General features: G+C 46.3%; 1 protein-coding gene across 1 annotated transcript in view; it reads left to right on the top strand.

Annotated features, from left to right (window-relative positions):
- LOC110514564 (GDNF family receptor alpha-4-like) overlaps positions 1–12,552 on the top strand; it is a 155,698-nt gene extending 143,146 nt beyond the window's left edge. Inside the window, exons 7-9 of the mRNA XM_036953844.1 lie at positions 4,307–4,441; positions 7,906–8,093; positions 12,316–12,552. Of these exons, the coding sequence (XP_036809739.1) occupies positions 4,307–4,441; positions 7,906–8,093; positions 12,316–12,462 (470 nt within the window). The 3' untranslated portion in view covers positions 12,463–12,552. The remainder of the gene's footprint in view (positions 1–4,306; positions 4,442–7,905; positions 8,094–12,315) is intronic.
- Positions 12,553–27,051: the final 14,499 nt, after the last annotated feature.

Raw genomic sequence — 27,051 nt, 5'->3', positions numbered from 1 at the left:
TCTGCCTCAACCAACATGTGTCAGAGCAGTCTGCCTCAACCAACATGTGTCAGAGCAGTCTGCCTCAACCAACATATGTGTGTCAGAGCAGTCTGTCTCAACCAACATATGTCAGAGCAGTCTGTCTCAACCAACATGTGTGTCTGAGCAGTCTGCCTCAACCAACATGTGTGTCAGAGCAGTCTGCCTCAACCAACATATGTCAGAGCAGTCTGCCTCAACCAACATATGTGTGTCAGAGCAGTCTGTCTCAACCAACATGTGTGTCTGAGCAGTCTGCCTCAACCAACATGTGTGTCAGAGCAGTCTGCCTCAACCAACATATGTCAGAGCAGTCTGCCTCAACCAACATATGTGTGTCAGAGCAGTCTGTCTCAACCAACATGTGTGTCTGAGCAGTCTGCCTCAACCAACATATGTCAGAGCAGTCTGCCTCAACCAACATATGTCAGAGCAGTCTGCCTCAACCAACATGTGTCAGAGCAGTCGGTCTCAACCAACATATGTGTGTCAGAGCAGTCTGCCTCAACCAACATATGTGTGTCTGAGCAGTCTGCCTCAACCAACATATGTGTGTCTGAGCAGTCTGCCTCAACCAACATATGTGTGTCAGAGCAGTCTGCCTCAACCAACATGTGTGTCAGAGCAGTCTGTCTCAACCAACATATGTGTGTCAGAGCAGTCTGTCTCAACCAACATATGTGTGTCAGAGCAGTCTGTCTCAACCAACATGTGTGTCAGAGCAGTCTGTCTCAACCAACATATGTGTGTCAGAGCAGTCTGTCTCAACCAACATATGTGTGTCAGAGCAGTCTGTCTCAACCAACATATGTGTGTCAGAGCAGTCTGCCTCAACCAACATATGTGTGTCTGAGCAGTCTGTCTCAACCAACATATGTGTGTCAGAGCAGTCTGTCTCAACCAACATATGTGTGTCTGAGCAGTCTGTCTCAACCAACATATGTGTGTCTGAGCAGTCTGCCTCAACCAACATATGTGTGTCAGAGCAGTCTGCCTCAACCAACATATGTGTGTCAGAGCAGTCTGCCTCAACCAACATATGTGTGTCAGAGCAGTCTGTCTCAACCAACATATGTGTGTCTAAGCAGTCTGCCTCAACCAACATATGTGTGTCAGAGCAGTCTGTCTCAACCAACATATGTGTGTCAGAGCAGTCTGTCTCAACCAACATATGTGTGTCAGAGCAGTCTGTCTCAACCAACATATGTGTGTCTGAGCAGTCTGTCTCAACCAACATATGTGTGTCTGAGCAGTCTGTCTCAACCAACATATGTGTGTCAGAGCAGTCTGTCTCAACCAACATATGTGTGTCAGAGCAGTCTGCCTCAACCAACATATGTGTGTCTGAGCAGTCTGTCTCAACCAACATATGTGTGTCAGAGCAGTCTGTCTCAACCAACATATGTGTGTCAGAGCAGTCTGTCTCAACCAACATGTGTGTGTCTGAGCAGTCTGTCTCAACCAACATATGTGTGTCTGAGCAGTCTGTCTCAACCAACATATGTGTGTCAGAGCAGTCTGTCTCAACCAACATATGTGTGTCAGAGCAGTCTGTCTCAACCAACATATGTGTGTCAGAGCAGTCTGTCTCAACCAACATATGTGTGTCTGAGCAGTCTGCCTCAACCAACATGTGTGTCAGAGCAGTCTGTCTCAACCAACATATGTGTGTCTGAGCAGTCTGTCTCAACCAACATATGTGTGTCAGAGCAGTCTGTCTCAACCAACATGTGTGTGTCTGAGCAGTCTGCCTCAACCAACATGTGTGTCAGAGCAGTCTGTCTCAACCAACATATGTGTGTCTGAGCAGTCTGCCTCAACCAACATGTGTGTCAGAGCAGTCTGTCTCAACCAACATATGTGTGTCAGAGCAGTCTGCCTCAACCAACATATGTGTGTCAGAGCAGTCTGTCTCAACCAACATATGTGTGTCAGAGCAGTCTGTCTCAACCAACATATGTGTGTCAGAGCAGTCTGTCTCAACCAACATATGTGTGTCAGAGCAGTCTGCCTCAACCAACATATGTGTGTCTGAGCAGTCTGTCTCAACCAACATATGTGTGTCAGAGCAGTCTGTCTCAACCAACATATGTGTGTCTGAGCAGTCTGTCTCAACCAACATATGTGTGTCTGAGCAGTCTGCCTCAACCAACATATGTGTGTCAGAGCAGTCTGTCTCAACCAACATATGTGTGTCAGAGCAGTCTGTCTCAACCAACATGTGTGTCAGAGCAGTCTGTCTCAACCAACATATGTGTGTCTGAGCAGTCTGTCTCAACCAACATATGTGTGTCAGAGCAGTCTGTCTCAACCAACATATGTGTGTCAGAGCAGTCTGTCTCAACCAACATATGTGTGTCAGAGCAGTCTGTCTCAACCAACATATGTGTGTCAGAGCAGTCTGTCTCAACCAACATATGTGTGTCAGAGCAGTCTGTCTCAACCAACATATGTGTGTCAGAGCAGTCTGCCTCAACCAACATATGTGTGTCTGAGCAGTCTGTCTCAACCAACATATGTGTGTCAGAGCAGTCTGTCTCAACCAACATATGTGTGTCTGAGCAGTCTGTCTCAACCAACATATGTGTGTCTGAGCAGTCTGTCTCAACCAACATATGTGTGTCAGAGCAGTCTGCCTCAACCAACATATGTGTGTCAGAGCAGTCTGCCTCAACCAACATATGTGTGTCAGAGCAGTCTGCCTCAACCAACATATGTGTGTCAGAGCAGTCTGCCTCAACCAACATATGTGTGTCAGAGCAGTCTGCCTCAACCAACATATGTGTGTCAGAGCAGTCTGCCTCAACCAACATATGTGTGTCAGAGCAGTCTGCCTCAACCAACATATGTGTGTCAGAGCAGTCTGCCTCAACCAACATATGTGTGTCAGAGCAGTCTGCCTCAACCAACATATGTGTGTCAGAGCAGTCTGCCTCAACCAACATGTGTGTCAGAGCAGTCTGTCTCAACCAACATATGTGTGTCAGAGCAGTCTGCCTCAACCAACATATGTGTGTCAGAGCAGTCTGCCTCAACCAACATATGTGTGTCAGAGCAGTCTGTCTCAACCAACATATGTGTGTCAGAGCAGTCTGTCTCAACCAACATATGTGTGTCAGAGCAGTCTGTCTCAACCAACATATGTGTGTCAGAGCAGTCTGTCTCAACCAACATATGTGTGTCAGAGCAGTCTGTCTCAACCAACATATGTGTGTCAGAGCAGTCTGCCTCAACCAACATATGTGTGTCAGAGCAGTCTGTCTCAACCAACATATGTGTGTCAGAGCAGTCTGTCTCAACCAACATATGTGTGTCTGAGCAGTCTGTCTCAACCAACATATGTGTGTCAGAGCAGTCTGCCTCAACCAACATATGTGTGTCTGAGCAGTCTGTCTCAACCAACATATGTGTGTCTGAGCAGTCTGTCTCAACCAACATATGTGTGTCAGAGCAGTCTGTCTCAACCAACATATGTGTGTCAGAGCAGTCTGCCTCAACCAACATATGTGTGTCAGAGCAGTCTGTCTCAACCAACATATGTGTGTCAGAGCAGTCTGTCTCAACCAACATGTGTGTGTCAGAGCAGTCTGTCTCAACCAACATGTGTGTCAGAGCAGTCTGTCTCAACCAACATGTGTGTGTCAGAGCAGTCTGTCTCAACCAACATATATGTCAGAGCAGTCTGCCTCAACCAACATATATGTCAGAGCAGTCTGCCTCAACCAACAGGGTTGCACAATTAGATTCCCCATCTGATTGTGTATTTTAAATGTTGCATAGATGTCTCATTTCACATCTCTCCCCCCACCTTCTATCCCTCCCTCCCGCCCTGCCTCTCTCACCCTCCCGCCTTCTCTCTCTCACCCTCCCGCCTTCTCTCTCTCACCCTCCCGCCTTCTCTCTCTCACCCTCCCGCCCTGCCTCTCTCTCACCCTCCCGCCTTCTCTCTCTCACCCTCCCGCCCTGCCTCTCTCTCACCCTCCCGCCCTGCCTCTCTCTCACCCTCCCGCCCTGCCTCTCTCTCACCCTCCCGCCCTGCCTCTCTCTCACCCTCCCGCCTTCTCTCTCTCACCCTCCCGCCCTGCCTCTCTCTCACCCTCCCGCCCTGCCTCTCTCTCACCCTCCCGCCTTCTCTCTCTCACCCTCCTGCCCTGCCTCTCTCTCACCCTCCCGCCCTGCCTCTCTCTCACCCTCCCGCCCTGCCTCTCTCTCACCCTCCCGCCCTGCCTCTCTCTCACCCTCCCGCCCTGCCTCTCTCTCACCCTCCCGCCTTCTCTCTCTCCAGGCAGTACGATAACGCCTAACTACCTGGATAACTCGACGTCTAATGTGGGTCCGTGGTGTTCGTGCTCTGCCTCCGGGAACCACAGGGAGCAGTGCGATGACTTCCTGGAATATTTCCATGACAACATCTGCCTGAGTGAGTGACAGCACCAGTCAACGTGCACTATAGTAACCGTAGAAACACTGTCAATCAACAACAACACACTATAAATGTAGTAACACTGCCGCCAAAACACTCCAACTGTAGTAACACTGTCAAATTACCACAACACCATCAGCATTGTCTGCCATAACACCACTAACACTATGGACAAGTGTTTCAGCCCCTCACCATACTGTACAATAAACTGGTGTTAGTTCAGCTGCCTGTCTGGAGATTCCTCATCAGTTAAGGTAGTTAAGCCAGGGCTCTCCAACAGGTAGATAAGTTAGTTAAGGTAGTTAAGCCAGGGCTCTCCAACAGGTAGATAAATGAGTTAAGGTAGTTAAGCCAGGGCTCTCCAACAGGTAGATAAGTTAGTTAAGGTAGTTAAGCCAGGGCCCTCCAACAGGTAGATAAGTTAGTTAAGGTAGTTAAGCTAGGGCTCTCCAACAGGTAGATAAATTAGTTAAGGTAGTTAAGCCAGGGCTCTCCAACAGGTAGATAAGTTAGTTAAGGTAGTTAAGCCAGGGCCCTCCAACAGGTAGATAAGTTAGTTAAGGTAGTTAAGCCAGGGCTCTCCAACAGGTAGATACATTAGTTAAGGTAGTTAAGCCAGGGCTCTCCAACATGTAGATAAATGAGTTAAGGTAGTTAAACCAGGGCTCTCCAACAGGTAATTAAGTTAGTTAAGCCAGGGCTCTCCCACAGGTAGATTTACTTTTCCCACCCATGGTTAGCCACTATTAAAAAGCCATTTTTTTTTCCAGCAATATTGCCCATCTGTCTATGTGGTGCATGTACAGTTGAAGTCAGAAGTTTACATATGAGTTTTAATGACTCCAACCTAAGTGTTTTTCAACCACTCCACAAGAGGTTTTAACAAACTATATTTTGGCAAGTTGGTTAGGACATCTACTTTGTGCATGACATAGGTCATTTTTCCAACAATTGTTTACAGACAGATTATTTCACTTATAATTCACTGTATCACAATTTCAGTGGGTCAGAAGTTTACATACACTAAATTGACTGTACCTTTAAACAGCTTGGAAATTTCTAGAATATGGTATCATGGAAGCTTCTGATAGGCTAATTGACATAATTTGAGCCAATTGGAGGTGTACCTGTGGATGTATTTCAAGGCCTGCCTTCAAACTCAGTGCCTCTTTGCTTGACATCATGGGAAATTCAATAGAAATCAGCCAAGACCTCAGACAAAAATTGTAGACCTCCTCAAGTCTGGTTCATCCTTGGGAGCAATTTCCAAATGCCTGAAGGTACCACGTTCATATGTACAAACAATAGTACGTAAGTATAAACACGATGTGACAACGCAGCCGGCATACCGCTCAGGAAGGAGACTCATTCTGTCTCCTAGAGATGAACGTACTTTGGTGTGAAAAGTGCATGTGATGAAATAAATAAATGCTAAAATAAATAATTATCTCTGTTATTATTCTGATATTTCACATTCTTAAAATAAAGTGGTGATCCTAACTGACCTAAGACGGAATTTTTACTAGGATTAAATGTCAGGAATTGTGAAAAACTGAGTTTAAATGTATTTGGCTGAGGTGTATGTAAACTTCCTACTTCAACTGTAAATATGAGACGAGTAATGTAGGATATGTAAACATTATTAAAGTGGCGTTATATAAAGTGACTAGTGATGCCTTTATCAAGTCCATTTACTTAAGTGGCCAGAGAGTTGAGTCTGTATGTTGGCAACAGCCTCTCTATGTTAGTGGTGGCTGTTTAACAGTCTGATGGCCTTGAGATAGAAGCTGTTTTTCAGTCTCTCGGTCCCAGCTTTGATGCACCTGTACTGACCTCGCCGTCTGGATGATAACCGGGTGAACAGGCAGTGGCTCGGGTGGTTGTTGTCCTTGATGATCTTTTTGGCCTTCCTGTGACATCGGGTGCTGTAGGAGTCCTGGAGGGCAGGTAGTTTCCCCCCGGTGATGCGTTGTGCAGACCTCACTACCCTCTGGAGAGCCTTGCAGTTGAGGGCGGTACAATTGCCATACCAGGCGGTGATACAGCCCGACAGGATGCTCTCGATTGTGCATCTGTCAAAGTTTGTGAGTGTTTTAGATGACAAGCCACATTTCTTAAGCCTCCTGAGGTTGTGTGGGTGGACCATTTCAGTTTGTCAGTGATGTGTACGCCGAGGAACTTAAAATCGATCCACCTTCTCCACCCCTGCTCGTCATTGTGGATGGGGATTGAGTGTGAGGTTATTTTCCTGACACCACACTCGGAGGGCCCTCACCTCTTCCCTGTAGGCCGTCTCGTTGTTGTTGGTAATCAAGCCTACCACTGTAGTGTCGTCTGCAAACTTGATGCCGTTGGCCACGGAGAAGGAGAGCCCACAGGCTTTGGTAGCGGGCCGTTGTCAGTGGTACTGTATTGTGCTCAAAGCGAGAAAAAAAGTTGTTTAATGTGTCTGGGAGCAAGACGTTGATGTCCGCGACAGGTTATCTTTTGTAATCTGTGATTGACTGTATACCCTGCGGGGTTATGTAATAATAATAATAATGATAACGGTCTTGTGGGGAGACAGAAACACTTTCCCCAAAAACCTTCTCAATTACATGTTAGCTACAAAGTAGGCTGACAGAACTATACTGTATAATAATTATTTGCATCAATTGGGTGGCGATTATTTTGCCAACTCTGCCATGATGTGCTGTAGCAGTAGGCCGAACAGCAGAAACACAGAAATACTGACATTCCTCTCTTGCTAGATGCACAATGAAAGGGGGAATTACAGTCTAAAATCTAAATGTGTTATCATTTTTTTTTACCTCAAAAATGGTCTTCTGATGTGATTTAAGCATTGCCATTGACTCTTCTGATTGTGATTTAGAATCCACCTCTACCCAAATCTAACTGCCTGTAGCTCAGGACCTAAAGCAAGGATATGCATATTCTTGATACCATTTGAAAGTAAACACTTTGAAGTTTGTGGAAATGTAAAATTAATATTGGAGAATATAACACATTAGATCTGGTTAAAGATAATACAAAGAAAATCTAATGAACCATTCCGCTACTGTTCAAGACTGACCAAGTGTGCCTAGTTGGTTTATTAATACAATTTCAAGTTCATAACTGTGCACTCTCCTCAAACACGGTGTTCTTTCACTGTAAACTCTCCTCAAGACTAAATGAGTAGCTTGTGACATGTTTCATTTTTAAAGTAGCTCTCATGCTGGAAAATGTTGGAGACCCATGGACTAGAGCCTCCACACACACACACACACACACACACACACACACCTATCTACCTACCCAACTACCTACCTACCTACCTACCCACCCAACTACTTACTTACTTACTTACCTACTTACCTACTTACTTACCTACCTACCTACCTACCTACCTACCTACCTACCTACCTACCTACCTACCTACCTACCTACCTAACTTGACTGTCCTCTGTCATTCTGAACAGGGAAAGCCATGCTAGCGTTTGGGAATGGGACAGGCACGCAGTTCTCCACAGGAGCAGCAAGCCAACCAGACATGCCCGGCCCAGCTCACACTACCCTCAACAACCACATCCAGCGCCTGGCAACCACCGTCTCTGGCATCACTATGGAAACTGAACTTAACGTCTTGGGAGCACAGATGCCCACTCAGGTAAGTAGTGCATAGGGTGTCATTTGGAACACAGCCCTAATGTGTGTTCCATGATGAGGTAACAGGAGAGAACCTGCTCTAACAGCCATAATTAGGTAACAGGAGAGAACCTGCTGTAACAGCCATGATGAGGTAACAGGAAAGAACCTGCTCTAACAGCCATGATGAGGTAACAGGAGCGAACCTGCTGTAACAGCAATGATGAGGTAACAGGAGAGAACCTGCTCTAACAGCCATAATTAGGTAACAGGAGAGAACCTGCTGTAACAGCCATGATGAGGTAACAGGAGAGATTAGGTAACAGGAGAGAACCTGCTGTAACAGCCATGGTGAGGTAACAGGAGAGAACCTGCTGTAACAGCCATGATGAGGTAACAGGAGAGAACCTGCTGTAACAGCCATGGTGAGGTAACAGAAGAGAACCTGCTGTAAGAGCCATGATGAGGTATCAGGAGAGAACCTGCTCTAACAGCCATGATGAGGTAACAGGAGAGAACCTGCTGTAACAGCCATGATGAGGTACCAGGAGAGAACCTGCTCTAACAGCCATGATGAGGTAACAGGAGATAACCTGCTGTAACAGCCATGATGAGGTAACAGGAGAGAACCTGCTGTAACAGCCATGATGAGGTAACAGGAGAGAACCCGCTGTAACAGCCATGATGAGGTAACAGTAGAGAACCTGCTCTAACAGCCATGATGAGGTAACAGGAGAGAACCTGCTGTAACAGCCATGATGAGGTAACAGGAGAGAACCTGCTGTAACAGCCATGATGAGGTACCAGGAGGGAACCTGCTCTAACAGCCATGATGAGGTACCAGGAGAGAACCTGCTGTAACAGCCATGATGAGGTAACAACCATGATGAGGTAACAGGAGAGATCCTGCTGTAACAGCCATGATGAGGTAACAGGATCGAACCCGCTGTAACAGCCATGATGAGGTAACAGGAGAGATGAGGTAACAGGAGAGAACCTGCTGTAACAGCCATGATGAGGTAACAGGAGAGAACCTGCTGTAACAGCCATGATGAGGTAACAACCATGATGAGGTAACAGGAGAGATCCTGCTGTAACAGCCATGATGAGGTAACAGGAGAGAACCCGCTGTAACAGCCATGATGAGGTAACAGGAGAGAACCTGCTCTAACAGCCATGATGAGGTAACAGGAGAGATGAGGTAACAGGAGAGAACCTGCTGTAACAGCCATGATGAGGTAACAGGAGAGAACCTGCTGTAACATCCATGATGAGGTAACAGGAGAGAGCCTGCTGTAACAGCCTTGATGAGGTAACAGGAGAGATGAGGTAACAGGAGAGAACCTGCTGTAACAGCCATGATGAGGTAACAGGAGAGAACCTGCTGTGACAGCCATGATGAGGTAACAGGAGCGAACCTGCTGTAACAGCCATGATGAGGTAACAGGAGAGAACCTGCTCTAGCAGCCATAATTAGGTAACAGGAGAGAACCTGCTGTAACAGCCATGATGAGGTAACAGGAGAGAACCTGCTGTAACATCCATGATGAGGTAACAGGAGAGTGCCTGCTAACAGCCATGATGAGGTAACAGGAGAGATGAGGTAACAGGAGAGAACCTGCTGTAACAGCCATGATGAGGTAACAGGAGGGAACCTGCTCTAACAGCCATAATTAGGTAACAGGAGAGAACCTGCTGTAACAGCAATGATGAGGTAACATGAGAGATTAGGTAACAGGAGAGAACCTGCTGTAACAGCCATGGTGAGGTAACAGAAGAGAACCTGCTGTAACAGCCATGGTGAGGTAACAGAAGAGAACCTGCTGTAACAGCCATGATGAGGTAACAGGAGATAACCTGCTGTAACAGCCATGATGAGGTAACAAGAGAGAACCTGCTGTAACAGCGATGATGAGGTAACAGGAGAGAACCTGCTGTAACAGCCATGGTGAGGTAACAGAAGAGAACCTGCTGTAAGAGCCATGATGAGGTATCAGGAGAGAACCTGCTCTAACAGCCATGATGAGGTAACAGGAGAGAACCTGCTGTAACAGCCATGATGAGGTACCAGGAGAGAACCTGCTCTAACAGCCATGATGAGGTAACAGGAGAGAACCTGCTGTAACAGCCATGATGAGGTAACAACCATGATGAGGTAACAGGAGAGAACCTGCTGTAACAGCCATGATGAGGTAACAGGAGAGAACCCGCTGTAACAGCCATGATGAGGTAACAGTAGAGAACCTGCTCTAACAGCCATGATGAGGTAACAGGAGAGAACCTGCTGTAACAGCCATGATGAGGTAACAGAAGAGAACCTGCTGTAACAGCCATGATGAGGTACCAGGAGAGAACCTGCTCTAACAGCCATGATGAGGTAACAGGAGAGAACCTGCTGTAACAGCCATGAGGTAACAACCATGATGAGGTAACAGGAGAGAACCTGCTCTAACAGCCATGATGGGGTAACAGGAGCGATCCCGCTGTAACAGCCATGATGAGGTAACAGTAGAGAACCTGCTCTAACAGCCATGATGGGGTAACAGGAGCGATCCCGCTGTAACAGCCATGATGAGGTAACAGTAGAGAACCTGCTCTAACAGCCATGATGAGGTAACAGGAGAGATGAGGTAACAGGAGAGAACCTGCTGTAACAGCCATGATGAGGTACCAGGAGAGAACCTGCTCTAACAGCCATGATGAGGTAACAGGAGAGAACCTGCTGTAACAGCCATGAGGTAACAACCATGATGAGGTAACAGGAGAGAACCTGCTGTAACAGCCATGATGAGGTAACAGGAGCGATCCCGCTGTAACAGCCATGATGAGGTAACAGTAGAGAACCTGCGCTAACAGCCATGATGAGGTAACAGGAGAGATGAGGTAACTGGAGAGAACCTGCTGTAACAGCCATGATGAGGTAACAGGAGAGAACCTGCTCTAACAGCCATGATGAGGTAACAGGAGAGATTAGGTAACAGGAGAGAACCTGCTGTAACAGCCATGATGAGGTAACAGGAGAGAACCTGCTCTAACAGCCATGATGAGGTAACAGGAGAGAACCTGCTGTAACAGCCATGATGAGGTAACAACCATGATGAGGTAACAGGAGAGATGAGGTAACAGGAGAGAACCTGCTGTAACAGCCATGATGAGGTAACAGGAGAGAACCTGCTGTAACAGCCATGATGAGGTAACAGGAGAGAACCCGCTGTAACAGCCATGATGAGGTAACAGGAGAGAACCTGCTCTAACAGCCATGATGAGGTAACAGGAGAGATGAGGTAACAGGAGAGAACCTGCTGTAACAGCCATGATGAGGTAACAGGAGAGAACCTGCTCTAACAGCCATGATGAGGTAACAGGAGAGAACCTGCTCTAACAGCCATTTTTTTTATTTTTTTTATTTTACCTTTATTTAACCAGGCAAGTCAGTTAAGAACAAATTCTTATTTTCAATGACGGCCTGGGAACAGTGGGTTAACTGCCTGTTCAGGGGCAGAACGACAGATTTGTACCTTGTCAGCTCGGGGGTTTGAACTCACAACCTTCCGGTTACTAGTCCAACGCTCTAACCACTAGGCTACCCTGCCGCCCCAGCCATGATGAGGTAACAGGAGAGAACCTGCTCTAACAGCCATGATGAGGTAACAGGAGAGAACCTGCTGTAACAGCCATGATGAGGTAACAGGAGAGATGAGGTAACAGGAGAGAACCTGCTAACAGCCATGATGAGGTAACAGGAGAGATGAGGTAACAGGAGAGAACCTGCTGTAACAGCCATGATGAGGTAACAGGAGAGAACCTGCTGTGACAGCCATGATGAGGTAACAGGAGCGAACCTGCTGTAACAGCCATGATGATGTAACAGGAGAGAACCTGCTCTAACAGCCATAAGTAGGTAACAGGAGAGAACCTGCTGTAACAGCCATGATGAGGTAACAGGAGAGAACCTGCTGTAACAGCCATGATGAGGTACCAGGAGAGAACCTGCTCTAACAGCCATGATGAGGTAACAGGAGAGAACCAGGAGAGACAGCTTGATGTACAGGACACCCCCTGGACAGGACACTAGTCTATCGCAGTCGCTAATTCAGTCCATCCTTATTGTGTAAATGCATTACGTGCAGGAGACTTGCGGTGTAGTGTTGTCTTTTTGTTCAAACAATTCCCTTCTTCCCCAGGTGACTGAAATACAGTTTAAACGGCTACTTCCTAACATTAGTTTGTGTCTCCCCATGCAGGTGAATGACAAGGATAGACTGTGGGGTGATGACGGTGAAGACTCAACCCTGCCGGAGCTATTAGACCATGGAGCCCCTCCCCTCTACCTGTCTGCCCTAGGCTGGACCATTCCCCTGGGTCTCTCCCTGCTGCTGTGCTACCAGTAGTCTGGCCTGGCCCTGGGGCTCCATAGACTACACTACACACTGATCGAAACTTGGGTGTGGAGAGAGAGAGAGAGAGAGAGAGAAACACACAGAGAGAGAGAGAGAGAGAGAGAGAGAGAGAGAGAGAGAGAGAGAGAGAGAGAGAGAGAGAGAGGATGTATGTACAATGCCTTCAGGAAGTATGCATATCCTTCGACCACATTTTGTGTTACAGCCTGAATTGAAAAAATTATTCTCACCCATCTTGACACAATACCCCATAATGACAAAGTGAATACATCTGGATTTGGTGATTTTCTACCATTCTTCCCTGCAGATTTTCTCAAGCTCCGTTACGTTAGATGGGAAGAGGCAGTGAACAGCAATCTTAATTTTTGTCGATGGGATTCAAGTCTGGGCTTTGGCTGGGCCACTCAAGGACTTTCACATTCTTGTTTGAAGCAATTCCAACATTGCTTTGGCTGTTTGCTTGGGGTCATTGTCCTGTTAGACTGGGGTGAAGATGTACGTCCTAAGGTCGTTTGCGCTCTGAAGCAGGTTCTCATCAAGGAATTGCCTGTATTTGGCTCTATTCATTGTTCCCTCTAATCTTACCAGTTTGCTAGTCCCTGCCGCTGAAAAGCATCCCCATGGCAGGATGCTGCCACCACTATGCTTCGTGGTAGGGAGGGTGTTAGATGGGTTATGAGCTGTGCCTGGTTTTCTCCAGACATAGCGCTTTACATTCAGGACAAAGTGTAAATGTTTTATCTCATCAGATCACACAATGTTTTGCCTTATGATGTCAGAGTCTTTCACGTGCCTTTTTGCAAACATCCAAGCGTGCTGTCATGTGCCTTTTTCTCAGGAGTGGCTTCTGTCTACCCACTCTCCCATAAAGCCCAGACTGGTGACATGCTGTAGAGACTGTTATCCTTCTGGAAGGTTCTCCCATCTCAGCCAAGGAACTGTAAAACTCTGTGGTCATTGGGTTCTTGGTCACCTCCCTGACCAAGGTTCTTCTTGCCTGGTTGCCACGGGAACTCAGTTTGGTCAGACGGCCAACTCCAGTCTGGGTAGCTCCATATTTTTTCCATTTCCCAATGATGGAGACCACTCAAGGACTTTCACAGGAATTGCTTCAATGGAGACCACTGTGCTCTTGGAAACGTTCAACACTCTAAACTAAGGTATACATTTTACCAGATATATGCCTCATCACATCATGATATTTGTATGTCTGGAGTCAACATGGAGTCTCACTCATCATTATTCGCGATTCATTCAGGACTATCCGTAACCATGGTAGCATCCACATTAATATAGAAGTGTTCAGAAACACCTTCCTAATTGTGTGGCACCCTCTTTTCCCCTCAGAATAGCCTCAATTCGTCGGGACATGGACTCTACAAGGTGTCTAAAGCGTTCCACAGGGATGCTGGTCCATGTTGACTCTACAAGGTGTCTAAAGCGTTCCACAGGGATGCTGGTCCATGTTGACTCTACAAGGTGTTAGGCGTTCCACAGGGATGCTGGCCCATGTGGACTCTACAAGGTGTCTAAAGCGTTCCACAGGGATGCTGGTCCATGTTGACTCTACAAGGTGTCTAAAGCGTTCCACAGGGATGCTGGCCCATGTGGACTCTACAAGGTGTCTAAAGCGTTCCACAGGGATGCTGGTCCATGTTGACTCTACAAGGTGTTAGGCGTTCCACAGGGATGCTGGCCCATGTGGACTCTACAAGGTGTCTAAAGCGTTCCACAGGGATGCTGGTCCATGTTGACTCTACAAGGTGTTAGGCGTTCCACAGGGATGCTGGTCCATGTTGACTCTACAAGGTGTTGAAAGCGTTCCACAGGGATGCTGGTCCATGTTGACTCTACAAGGTGTTAGGCGTTCCACAGGGATGCTGGTCCATGTTGACTCTACAAGGTGTCTAAAGCGTTCCACAGGGATGCTGGTCCATGTTGACTCTACAAGGTGTTGAAAGCGTTCCACAGGGATACTGGCCCATGTTGACTCCAATGCTTCCCACAGTTGTGTCAAGGTGGCTGGATGTCCTTTCGGTGGTGGACCATGCTTGAGTGTGAAAAACCCAGCAGCGTTGCAATTTTTGACACAAACCGGTGCGCCTGGCACACATCTTTTGTCTAGCCAAGTCACCCTCTGATTGGCACACATACACAATCCATGTCTCAATTGTTGCAAGGCTTCAAAATCATTCTTTAACCTGTCTCCTTCCCTTCATCTACCTTTGGTCCCCTAAAATGGGGGGATTAGGTACAGGAAGTGCTGTAATTTCTAAATGATTCACCTAATATGGATGAAAATACCCTCAAATTAAAGCTGACAGTCTACATGTTAACCCAATAGTCATGTATCAGGTCTCAGGTCAAATTCAAAGTGCTGGAGTATAGAGGCAAAACATCAACAAGACATGGTCACTGTCCCAATACTTCTGGAGTATAGAGGCAAAACATCAACAAGACATGGTCACTGTCCCAATACTTCTGGAGTATAGAGGCAAAACATCAACAAGACATGGTCACTGTCCCAATACTTCTGGTGTATAGAGGCAAAACATCAACAAGACATGGTCACTGTCCCAATACTTCTGGTGTATAGAGGCAAAACAACAACAAGACATGGTCACTGTCCCAATACTTCTGGTGTATAGAGGCAAAACAACAACAAGACATGGTCACTGTCCCAATACTTCTGGTGTATAGAGGCAAAACATCAACAAGACATGGTCACTGTCCCAATACTTCTGGAGTATAGACGCAAAACATCAACAAGACATGGTCACTGTCCCAATACTTCTGGACTGGAGTATAGAGGCAAAACAACAACAAGACATGGTCACTGTCCCAATACTTCTGGACTGGAGTATAGAGGCAAAACAACAACAAGACATGGTCACTGTCCCAATACTTCTGGTGTATAGAGGCAAAACAACAACAAGACATGGTCACTGTCCCAATACTTCTGGAGTATAGAGGCAAAACAACAACAAGACATGGTCATTGTCCCAATACTTCTGGTGTATAGAGGCAAAACAACAACAAAACATGGTCACTGTCCCAATACTTCTGGAGTATAGAGGCAAAACAACAACAAGACATGGTCACTGTCCCAATACTTCTGGAGTATAGAGGCAAAACATCAACAAGACATGGTCACTGTCCCAATACTTCTGGAGTATAGAGGCAAAACATCAACAAGACATGGTCACTGTCCCAATACTTCTGGTGTATAGAGGCAAAACAACAACAAGACATGGTCACTGTCCCAATACTTCTGGAGTATAGAGGCAAAACAACAACAAGACATGGTCACTGTCCCAATACTTCTGGAGTATAGAGGCAAAACATCAACAAGACATGGTCACTGTCCCAATACTTCTGGAGTATAGAGGCAAAACAACAACAAGACATGGTCACTGTCCCAATACTTCTGGAGTATAGAGGCAAAACATCAACAAGACATGGTCACTGTCCCAATACTTCTGGAGTATAGAGGCAAAACAACAACAAGACATGGTCACTGTCCCAATACTTCTGGACTGGAGTATAGACGCAAAACATCAACAAGACATGGTCACTGTCCCAATACTTCTGGTGTATAGAGGCAAAACAACAACAAGACATGGTCACTGTCCCAATACTTCTGGTGTATAGAGGCAAAACAACAACAAGACATGGTCACTGTCCCAATACTTCTGGAGTATAGAGGCAAAACAACAACAAGACATGGTCACTGTCCCAATACTTCTGGAGTATAGAGGCAAAACATCAACAAGACATGGTCACTGTCCCAATACTTCTGGAGTATAGAGGCAAAACAACAACAAGACATGGTCACTGTCCCAATACTTCTGGTGTATAGAGGCAAAACAACAACAAGACATGGTCACTGTCCCAATACTTCTGGAGTATAGAGGCAAAACAACAACAAGACATGGTCACTGTCCCAATACTTCTGGAGTATAGAGGCAAAACAACAACAAGACATGGTCACTGTCCCAATACTTCTGGAGTATAGAGGCAAAACATCAACAAGACATGGTCACTGTCCCAATACTTCTGGAGTATAGAGGCAAAACAACAACAAGACATGGTCACTGTCCCAATACTTCTGGTGTATAGAGGCAAAACAACAACAAGACATGGTCACTGTCCCAATACTTCTGGTGTATAGAGGCAAAACAACAACAAGACATGGTCACTGTCCCAATACTTCTGGTGTATAGAGGCAAAACAACAACAAGACATGGTCACTGTCCCAATACTTCTGGACTGGAGTATAGAGGCAAAACAACAACAAGACATGGTCACTGTCCCAATACTTCTGGAGTATAGAGGCAAAACAACAACAAGACATGGTCACTGTCCCAATACTTCTGGAGTATAGAGGCAAAACAACAACAAGACATGGTCACTGTCCCAATACTTCTGGTGTATAGAGGCAAAACAACAACAAGACATGGTCACTGTCCCAATACTTCTGGAGTATAGAGGCAAAACATCAACAAGACATGGTCATTGTCCCAATACTTCTGGAGCTCACTGTATGTAAATAAGATATTTCTGTATTTCATTATCAATACATTTGCAAAAATGTAAAAAAAAATGTTTTCATTGTTTCATTATGGTATGGTATTGTGTGTATTTCGGTGAAACAACTTTCATCCATTTTGAATTCCGGCTGTAACAACAACATGTGGATAAGTCAAGGGGTGTGAATACTTTCTGAAGGCACTGTACATGTGTAAAGAAAAGGAAGGTATGTTCTGTCTCTCCTCCTCCTTTCACAAACCACTCATCTCTCCTCCTTCCTTCACAAACCACTCATCTCTCCTCCTTCCTTCACAAACCACTCATCTCTCCTCCCTTCTTCACAAACCACTCATCTCTCCTCCTTCCTTCACAAACCACTCCATCTTTCCTCCTTCCTTCACAAACCACTCCATCTCTCCTCCTTCCTTCACAAACCACTCATCTCTCCTCCCTCCTTCACAAACCACTCATCTCTCCTCCCTCCTTCACAAACCACTCATCTCTCCTCCCTCCTTCACAAACCACTCATCTCTCCTCCCTCCTTCATAAACCACTCATCTCTCCTCCTTCCTTCACAAACCACTCATCTCTCCTCCTTCCTTCAAACCACTCATCTCTCCTCCTTCCTTCACAAACCACTCATCTCTCCTCCTTCCTACACAAACCACTCTCATCTCTCTCCCTTCGTCCCCCCTTCACAAACCACTCATCTCTCCTCCTTCTTTCACAAACCACTCATCTCTCCTCCTTCGTCCCCCCTTCACAAACCACTATCATCTCTCCCCCTTCTTTCACAAACCACTCATCTCTCCCCCTTTGTCCCCCTTCGTCCCCCTTCACAAACCACTCTCATCTCTCCCCCTTCGTCCCCCTTCACAAACCACTCATCTCTCCTCCTTCCTTCACAAACCACTCATCTCTCCTCCTTCCTTCACAAACCACTCATCTCTCCTCCTTCCTTCACAAACCACTCATCTCTCCTCCTTCCTTCACAAACCACTCCATCTTTCCTCCTTCCTTCACAAACCACTCCATCTCTCCCCCTTCCTTCACAAACCACTCATCTCTCCTCCCTCCTTCACAAACCACTCATCTCTCCTCCCTCCTTCACAAACCACTCATCTCTCCTCCCTCCTTCACAAACCACTCATCTCTCCTCCCTCCTTCATAAACCACTCATCTCTCCTCCTTCCTTCACAAACCACTCATCTCTCCTCCTTCCTTCAAACCACTCATCTCTCCTCCTTCCTTCACAAACCACTCATCTCTCCTCCTTCCTACACAAACCACTCTCATCTCTCTCCCTTCGTCCCCCCTTCACAAACCACTCTCATCTCTCCTCCTTCGTCCCCCCTTCACAAACCACTCATCTCTCCTCCTTCTTTCACAAACCACTCATCTCTCCTCCTTCGTCCCCCCTTCACAAACCACTATCATCTCTCCCCCTTCTTTCACAAACCACTCATCTCTCCCCCTTTGTCCCCCTTCGTCCCCCTTCACAAACCACTCTCATCTCTCCCCCTTCGTCCCCCTTCACAAACCACTCTCATCTCTCCTCCTTCTTTCACAAACCACTCTTATCTCTCCCCCTTCGTCCCCCTTCACAAACCACTCTCATCTCTCCTCCTTCGTCCCCCCTTCACAAACCACTCATCTCTCCTCCTTCTTTCACAAACCACTCTCATCTCTCCTCCTTCGTCCCCCCTTCACAAACCACTATCATCTCTCCTCCTTCCTTCACAAACCACTCATCTCTCCTCCTTCCTTCACAAACCACTCTCATCTCTCCTCCTTCCTTCACAAACCACTCTCATCTCTCCACCTTCGTCCCCCCTTCACAAACCACTCTCATCTCTCCTCCTTCCTTCACAAACCAGTCTCATCTCTCCCCCTTCCTTCACAAACCACTCTCATCTCTCCTCCTTCCTTCACAAACCAGTCTCATCTCTCTCCCTTTGTCCCCCCTTCACAAACCACTCATCTCTCCCCCTTCCTTCACAAACCACTCTCATCTCTCCTCCTTCCTTCACAAACCACTCATCTCTCCCCCTTCTTTCACAAACCACTCATCTCTCCCCCTTTGTCCCCCTTCGTCCCCCTTCACAAACCACTCTCATCTCTCCCCCTTCGTCCCCCTTCACAAACCACTCTCATCTCTCCTCCTTCTTTCACAAACCACTCTTATCTCTCCTCCTTCGTCCCCCTTCACAAACCACTCTCATCTCTCCCCCTTTGTCCCCCTTCACAAACCACTCTCATCTCTCCTCCTTCTTTCACAAACCACTCTCATCTCTCCCCCTTCGTCCCCCTTCACAAACCACTCTCATCTCTCCTCCTCCTTTCACAAACCACTCTCATCTCTCCCCCTTCGTCCCCCCTTCACAAACCACTCATCTCTCCTCCTCCTACAAACCACTCATCTCTCCTCCTCCTTTCACAAACCACTCTCATCTCTCCTCCTTCCTTCACAAACCACGCTCATCTCTCCTCCTTCCTTCACAAACCACTCTCATCTCTCCCCCTTCACAAACCAGTATTTTTTCCCTCTATTTTCTATGGATCACTCAGATCAGATGCACTCTCTGTCCAAATGGGCCGACCGAGTTCTAACGGCTCAGAACATTCAGAACTTTCCTCCGTCATTTGATATATCAATGTGAACATTCTGAAGACTCCACCTTCTCCAATACAGACTGGCCTGATAGACACAGCAGCACAACATCAGAACAGAGAATTAGCTTGCGTCCCAAATGTCACCCTGTTCCCTATGTAGTGCACTACTTTTGACTAGGGCCCATAGGACTCTCATCAAAAGTAGTACACTAAATTCCGTCTTCAAGCAACTTACCCTTTTACTTAAGTTACGTCATAGTTCACTTTGTTACCAGCAACACTAAATCATGTCATAGTTCACTTTATTACCAGCAACACTAAATTATGTCATAGTTCACTATGTTACCAGCAACACTAAATTATGTCATAGTTCACTTTGTTACCAGACACTCTGAGCACAACTACATAGGATGAGAATGGTTAAACCATGCTGTTAATCTTTTACTAAACTGTTTGGTATTGTATGGTAATGTTTAGTAATGTTTAAGTTACAAACATCTGCTGAAGAACATTTTGTTGTCATGACATCGTTTACAGGGCGAGTGGAGGAAGAAGAAGGTTAACGACCAAATGGCACCCTATTCCCTATACCATCACCTATAGGGCTCTAATAGGGCACTTTGACCAGGACCCATAGGGCTCTAATAGGGCTCTTTGACCAGGACCCATAGGGCTCTAACAGGGCACTGTGACCAGGACCCATAGGGCTCTAACAGGGCACTGTGACCAGGACCCATAGGGCTCTAATAGGGCACTTTGACCAGGACCCATAGGGCTCTAATAGGGCTCTTTGACCAGGACCCATAGGGCTCTAATAGGGCTCTTTGAACAGGACCCATAGGGCTCTAATAGGGCACTGTGACCAGGACCCATAGGGCTCTAATAGGGCTCTTTGACCAGGACCCATAGGGCTCTAATAGGGCACTGTGACCAGGACCCATAGGGCTCTAATAGGGCTCTTTGACCAGGACCCATAGGGCTCTAACAGGGCACTGTGACCAGGACACATAGGGCTCTAATAGGGCTCTTTGACCAGGACCCATAGGGCTCTAATAGGGCACTGTGACCAGGACCCATAGGGCTCTAATAGGGCACTGTGACCAGGACCCATAGGGCTCTAATAGGGCACTGTGACCAGGACACATAGGGCTCTAATAGGGCTCTTTGACCAGGACCCATAGGGCTCTAACAGGGCACTGTGACCAGGACACATAGGGCTCTAATAGGGCTCTTTGACCAGGACCCATAGGGCTCTAACAGGGCACTGTGACAAGGACCCATAGGGCTCTAATAGGGCTCGTTGACCAGGACCCATAGGGCTCTAACAGGGCACTGTGACCAGGACCCATAGGGCTCTAATAGGGCTCTTTGACCAGGACCCATAGGGCTCTAATAGGGCTCTTTGACCAGGACCCATAGGGCTCTAATAGGGCACTGTGACCAGGACCCATAGGGCTCTAATAGGGCTCTGATCTAAAGTAGTGCACTACATAGAGAATAGGGGGCCATTTGGAACTCTGGTTGGACTTGTACCTGGGAGGGATTCCCCAATAATGTAGATATTCAAATTAAATGTTTAAGATGTTAAGAGAGAAGTACATTTATTTTAATGTAATTGGACTTCACCACACCATTGTGGAGATCCTGGGGCAAGACAGATGGCATGGTTCTCACTATGTTCCATGTGTCAGCATATCTTTCTACAGTCAGAGGGCTGCATCTCAATGATCTCTTGTACCTCCAGAAGTGTGCACTCGTTCACTACTCCACACAGCATCGGGTTGGTCTTGGGCTTGAGAGGGAGTTTCCATATATATGTCCCTTTCCTTTAAAATCCACGAAGGGAAGTGTACAATTGCACACTTCAGGAGGGAAGAGAGTTAATTGGGACACGTCCTAAGAGTAAACATGTTCCATATCAGCCTACCTTTCACAGGGAACTACTCGCCATATGGGACAAACAGAACAGACACTACATGACCAAAAGTATGTGGACACCTGGTTGTCGAACATCTCATTACATAATCATGGGCTTTAATATGGAGGTGGTCCCCTCTTCGCTGCTTTAACAGCCTCCACTCTTCTGGGAAGGCTTTCCACTAGATGTTGGAACATTGCTGATATAACAGCCTCCACTCTTCTGGGAAGGCTTTCCACTAGATGTTGGAACATTGCTGATATAACAGCCTCCACTCTTCTGGGAAGGCTTTCCACTAGATGTTGGAACATTGCTGATATAACAGCCTCCACTCTTCTGGGAATGCTTTCCACTAGATGTTGGAACATTGCTGATATAACAGCCTCCACTCTTCTGGGAAGGCTTTCCACTAGATGTTGGAACATTGCTGCTATAACAGCCTCCACTCTTCTGGGAAGGCTTTCCACTAGATGTTGGAACATTGCTGATATAACAGCCTCCACTCTTCTGGGAAGGCTTTCCACTAGATGTTGGAACATTGCTGCTATAACAGCCTCCACTCTTCTGGGAAGGCTTTCCACTAGATGTTGGAACATTGCTGATATAACAGCCTCCACTCTTCTGGGAAGGCTTTCCACTAGATGTTGGAACATTGCTGCTATAACAGCCTCCACTCTTCTGGGAAGGCTTTCCACTAGATGTTGGAACATTGCTGCTATAACAGCCTCCACTCTTCTGGGAAGTCTTTCCATTAGATGTTGTAACATTGCTGCTATAAAAGCCTCCACTCTTCTGGGAAGGCTTTCCACTAGATGTTGGAACATTGCTGCTATAACAGCCTCCACTCTTCTGGGCAGGCTTTCCACTAGATGTTGGAACATTGCTGCTATAACAGCCTCCACTCTTCTGGGAAGGCTTTCCACTAGATGTTGGAACATTGCTGCAGGGACTTGCTTCCATTCAGCCACAAGAGCATTAGTGAGGTCGGGGACTGATGTTGGGCGATTAGACCTGACTCGCAGGCCTGATCTTAGGCTTGTGTGCCGCTGCACGGCCATGGAAACCCATTTCATGAAGCTCCCGGCGAACAGTTCTTGTGCTGTTGCATCCAGAGGCAGTTTGGAACTCGGTAGTGAGTGTTGCAACCGAGGACAGACGATTTTTAAGCGCTTCAGCACTCGGCGGTCCCATTATGTGAGCTTGTGTGGCCTACCACTTAACGGCTGAGCCGTTGTTGACGTTTCCCCTTCACAATAACAGCACTGACATTTGACTGGGGCAGCTCGAGAAGGGTGGAAATTTGACGAACTGACTTGATGGAAAGGTGGCATCCTATGAAGGTGCCACATTTTTGTGTATACAGTGCATTCGGAAAGTATTCAGACCCCTTGACTTTTTCCACAATTTCTTACAGCCTTATTCTAAAATGGATAATAATTATTCCTCATCAATCCACACATACGTAGTAACCCATAATTACAAAGCGAAAACAGGTTTTTAGAAATGTTTGCAAATGTATACAAATAATTAAAAACAGAAATACCTTATTTACATAATTATTCAGACCTTTTGCTATGAGATTCTAAATTGAACTCAACAGAACTAAATTGAACTCAAAACAGGTGCATCCTGTTTCCGTTGATCATTCTTGAGATGTTTCTACAACTTGGTTGGAGTCCACCTGTGATAAATTCAATTGATTGGACATGATTTGGAAAGGCACACACCTGTCTATATAAGGTCCCACAGTTGACAGTGCACGTCAGAGCAAAAACCAAGCCTTGAGGTCAAAGGAATTGTCCATAAAGCTCGGAGACAGGATTGTTTCGAGGCACAGATATGGGAAAGGGTACTAAAACATGTCTGCAGCATTGAAGGTCCTCAAGAACACAGTGGCCTTCATCATTCTTAAATGCAAGAAGTTTGGAACCACCAAGACTCTTCCTAGAGCCAAACGGAGCAATCAGGGGACAAGGGCCTTGGTCCGGGAGGTGACCAAGAACCTGATGGTCACTCTGACAGAGCTCCAGAGTTCCTCAGTGGAGATGGGAGAAGCTTCCAGAAGGACAACCATCTCTTCAGCACTCCACCAATCAGGCCTTTATTGTAGAGTGGACAGACGGAAGCCACTCCTCAGTAAAAGGCACATGACAGCCCGCTTGGAGTTTGTCAAAAGGCACCTAAAGACTCTCAGACCATGAGAAACAAGATTCTCTGGTCTGATGAAACCAAGATTGAACTCTTTAGCCTGAATGCCAAGCTTCACATCTGGACGAATCCTGGCACCATCCCACGGTGAAGCATGTTGGTGGCAGCATCATGCTGTGGGGATGTTTTTCAGCGACGGGGACTGGGAGACTAGTCAGGATCGAGGGAAAGATGAACGGGTCAAAGTACAGAGAGATCCTTGATGGAAACCTGCTTGAGAATGCTCAGAACCCCAGACAGGACAACGACTCTAAGCACACAGCCAAGACAACGGGAGTGGCTTCGGGACAAATCTGAATGACCTTGAATGGCCCAACCAGAGCCCAGACTTGAACCCGATTGAACATCTCTGGAGAAACCTGAACATAGCTGTACAGTTACGCTCCACATCCAACCTGACAGAGCTTTAGAGGATCTACAGATAAGAATGGGAGAAACACAGGTGTGCCAAGCTTGTAGCGTCATACCCAAGAAGTCTGTAATCGCTGCCAAAGGTGCTTCAACAAAGTACTGGGTAAAGGGTCTGAATACTTATGGGTTTTTTTTATACATTTGCAAAAATGTCTTAAAACCTGCTTTTGCTTCGTCATTATGGGGTATTGTGTGTAGATTGATAAGGGGGAAAAAATTATTACATTCATTTAGTATAGGGCTGTTACGTAACAAAATGTGGAAAAAGTCAAGGGGTCTGAAAACTTTCCGAATGCACTGTATAGTGTACCTTTCACAGGGAACTACTACCCACATTTAACTAGGCAAGTCAGTTAAGAACAAATTCTTATTTTCAATGACGGCCTAGGAACAGTTTGTTAACTGCCTGTTCAGGGGAGGAACGACAGATTTGTACCTTGTCAGCTCAGGGGTTTGAATGCTAGGCTACCCTACCGCCCCACATGGGACAGAACAGGATTTCTTTAAAAAGCCATGATATCATTTTAAATATTGACTCTAGTGATGAGAGACAGGGGTTTGATGAACGGATGTTATCATGTTATGCTGACTCTAGTGATGAGAGACAGGGGTTTGATGAACGGATGTTATCATGTTATGTTGACTCTAGTGATGAGAGACAGGGGTTTGATGAACGGATGTTATCATGTTATGCTGACTCTAGTGATGAGAGACAGGGGTTTGATGAACGGATGTTATCATGTTATGCTGACTCTAGTGATGAGAGACAGGGGTTTGATGAACGGATGTTATCATGTTATGCTGACTCTAGTGATGAGAGACAGGGGTTTGATGAACGGATGTTATCATGTTATGTTGACTCTAGTGATGAGAGACAGGGGTTTGATGAACGGATGATCTGTGACCCAACCTGAACCTTTCTCATAGCACAGGTCCTGGGCTCAGGTACAGAGAGGGTTGCAAAAATTTAGGAAACTTTCCCCAAATTCCCAGGTTTTCCAGAAATCCTGGTTGGAGGATTTTTGGATTCCTGGCTTATTCCCTTCTGATTCCAATTATCTTCCACATGCAATTTTTGGAAAACCTGGGAATTTTGTGAGAAAATACCTGAATTTTGCAACCCTAGTCAAGACTAAAGACTGACTAAAACAGTTAAATCCGTAATGCCCTGTCCTGGAAGCCTCTGTCTCCCATCACTAGTTGAACCCCGCACAATTATGTTGCCCTGGTCTGTTCTGATTGGTTTGTTATGAAGGCAGTGAACCTGTCAGGAGATGTTCTGATGTTCTTATGCACCGAGACAGAGATGACTGACTAACATGCTTCCTGTTCCTCTCTCTCTGGGGGCTATTGGTTCCTGTCTCTCTGATTGGAGGCTCTCATGTGTCACTCTCAGTCCCTGCCAATAAACATGCCAGATAACACTGTAGAGTGGCGTGTACTGTTACAGAAAGCTGGATCAATAAGTTAACTATTAAAAAAAACATTTTTTTAAGTGAATAAAGCACAGATGTTCCGCGACCCAGATTGAATCTCGGCCATAGACTTAAAATTGGCTCAACAACTAATCTACAAATGTAGTTTTCTTAGTCAACCTGGAAATCAAGAGATGTGTCTTGCTGTTTATCAAAGTTAGTTGGACAACTATGTTCCTGTTCTCTGGAACGCCGGCTTCTCCCAGGTGGAGTTAGGTTGTCAGCTTCATGATGACGATGTCTCTTTGTCAAATCATCAAATAAAATGTCATTTGTCACATGCGCTGAATACAACAGGTGTAGTCCTTACCGTGACATGCTGAATACAACAGGTGTAGTCCTTACCGTGACATGCTGAATACAACAGGTGTAGTCCTTACCGTGACATGCTGAATACAACAGGTGTAGTCCTTACCGTGACATGCTGAATACAACAAGTGTAGACCTTACCGTGACATGCTGAATACAACAGGTGTAGTCCTTACCGTGACATGCTGAATACAACAGGTGTAGTCCTTACCGTGACATGCTGAATACAACAGGTGTAGTCCTTACCGTGACATGCTGAATACAACAAGTGTAGACCTTACCGTGACATGCTGAATACAACAAGTGTAGACCTTACCGTGACATGCTGAATACAACAGGTGTAGTCCTTACCGTGACATGCTGAATACAACAGGTGTAGTCCTTACCGTGACGTGCTGAATACAACAGGTGTAGTCCTTACCGTGACGTGCTGAATACAACAGGTGTAGTCCTTACCGTGACGTGCTGAATACAACAGGTGTAGTCCTTACCGTGACGTGCTGAATACAACAGGTGTAGTCCTTACCGTGACGTGCTGAATACAACAGGTGTAGTCCTTACCGTGACGTGCTGAATACAACAGGTGTAGTCCTTACCGTGACGTGCTGAATACAACAGGTGTAGTCCTTACCGTGACATGCTGAATACAACAGGTGTAGTCCTTACCGTGACATGCTGAATACAACAGGTGTAGTCCTTACCGTGACATGCTGAATACAACAGGTGTAGTCCTTACCGTGACATGCTGAATACAACAGGTGTAGTCCTTACCGTGACATGCTGAATACAACAGGTGTAGTCCTTACCGTGACATGCTGAATACAACAGGTGTAGTCCTTACCGTGACATGCTGAATACAACAGGTGTAGTCCTTACCGTGACATGCTGAATACAACAGGTGTAGTCCTTACCGTGACATGCTTACTCTACAAGCCCTTAACCAACAATGCAGAGTTTTAAAAAAAAGAAAGAAACATTTATAGTAACACAATAAAACAACAATAACAAGGCTATATTTACAGGGAGTACCGGTACTGAGTCAGTGTGGAGGCTATATATACAGGGGGTACCGGTACCGAGTCAGTGTGGAGGCTATATATACAGGGAGTACCGGTA

This window comes from Oncorhynchus mykiss, chromosome 19 (assembly GCF_013265735.2).
Source record: "Oncorhynchus mykiss isolate Arlee chromosome 19, USDA_OmykA_1.1, whole genome shotgun sequence".
In the NCBI taxonomy this organism is placed as follows: domain Eukaryota; kingdom Metazoa; phylum Chordata; class Actinopteri; order Salmoniformes; family Salmonidae; genus Oncorhynchus; species Oncorhynchus mykiss.
The sequence above is the reverse complement of the archived record's forward strand: the minus strand, read 5'-3'. Positions and strand labels throughout refer to the sequence as shown.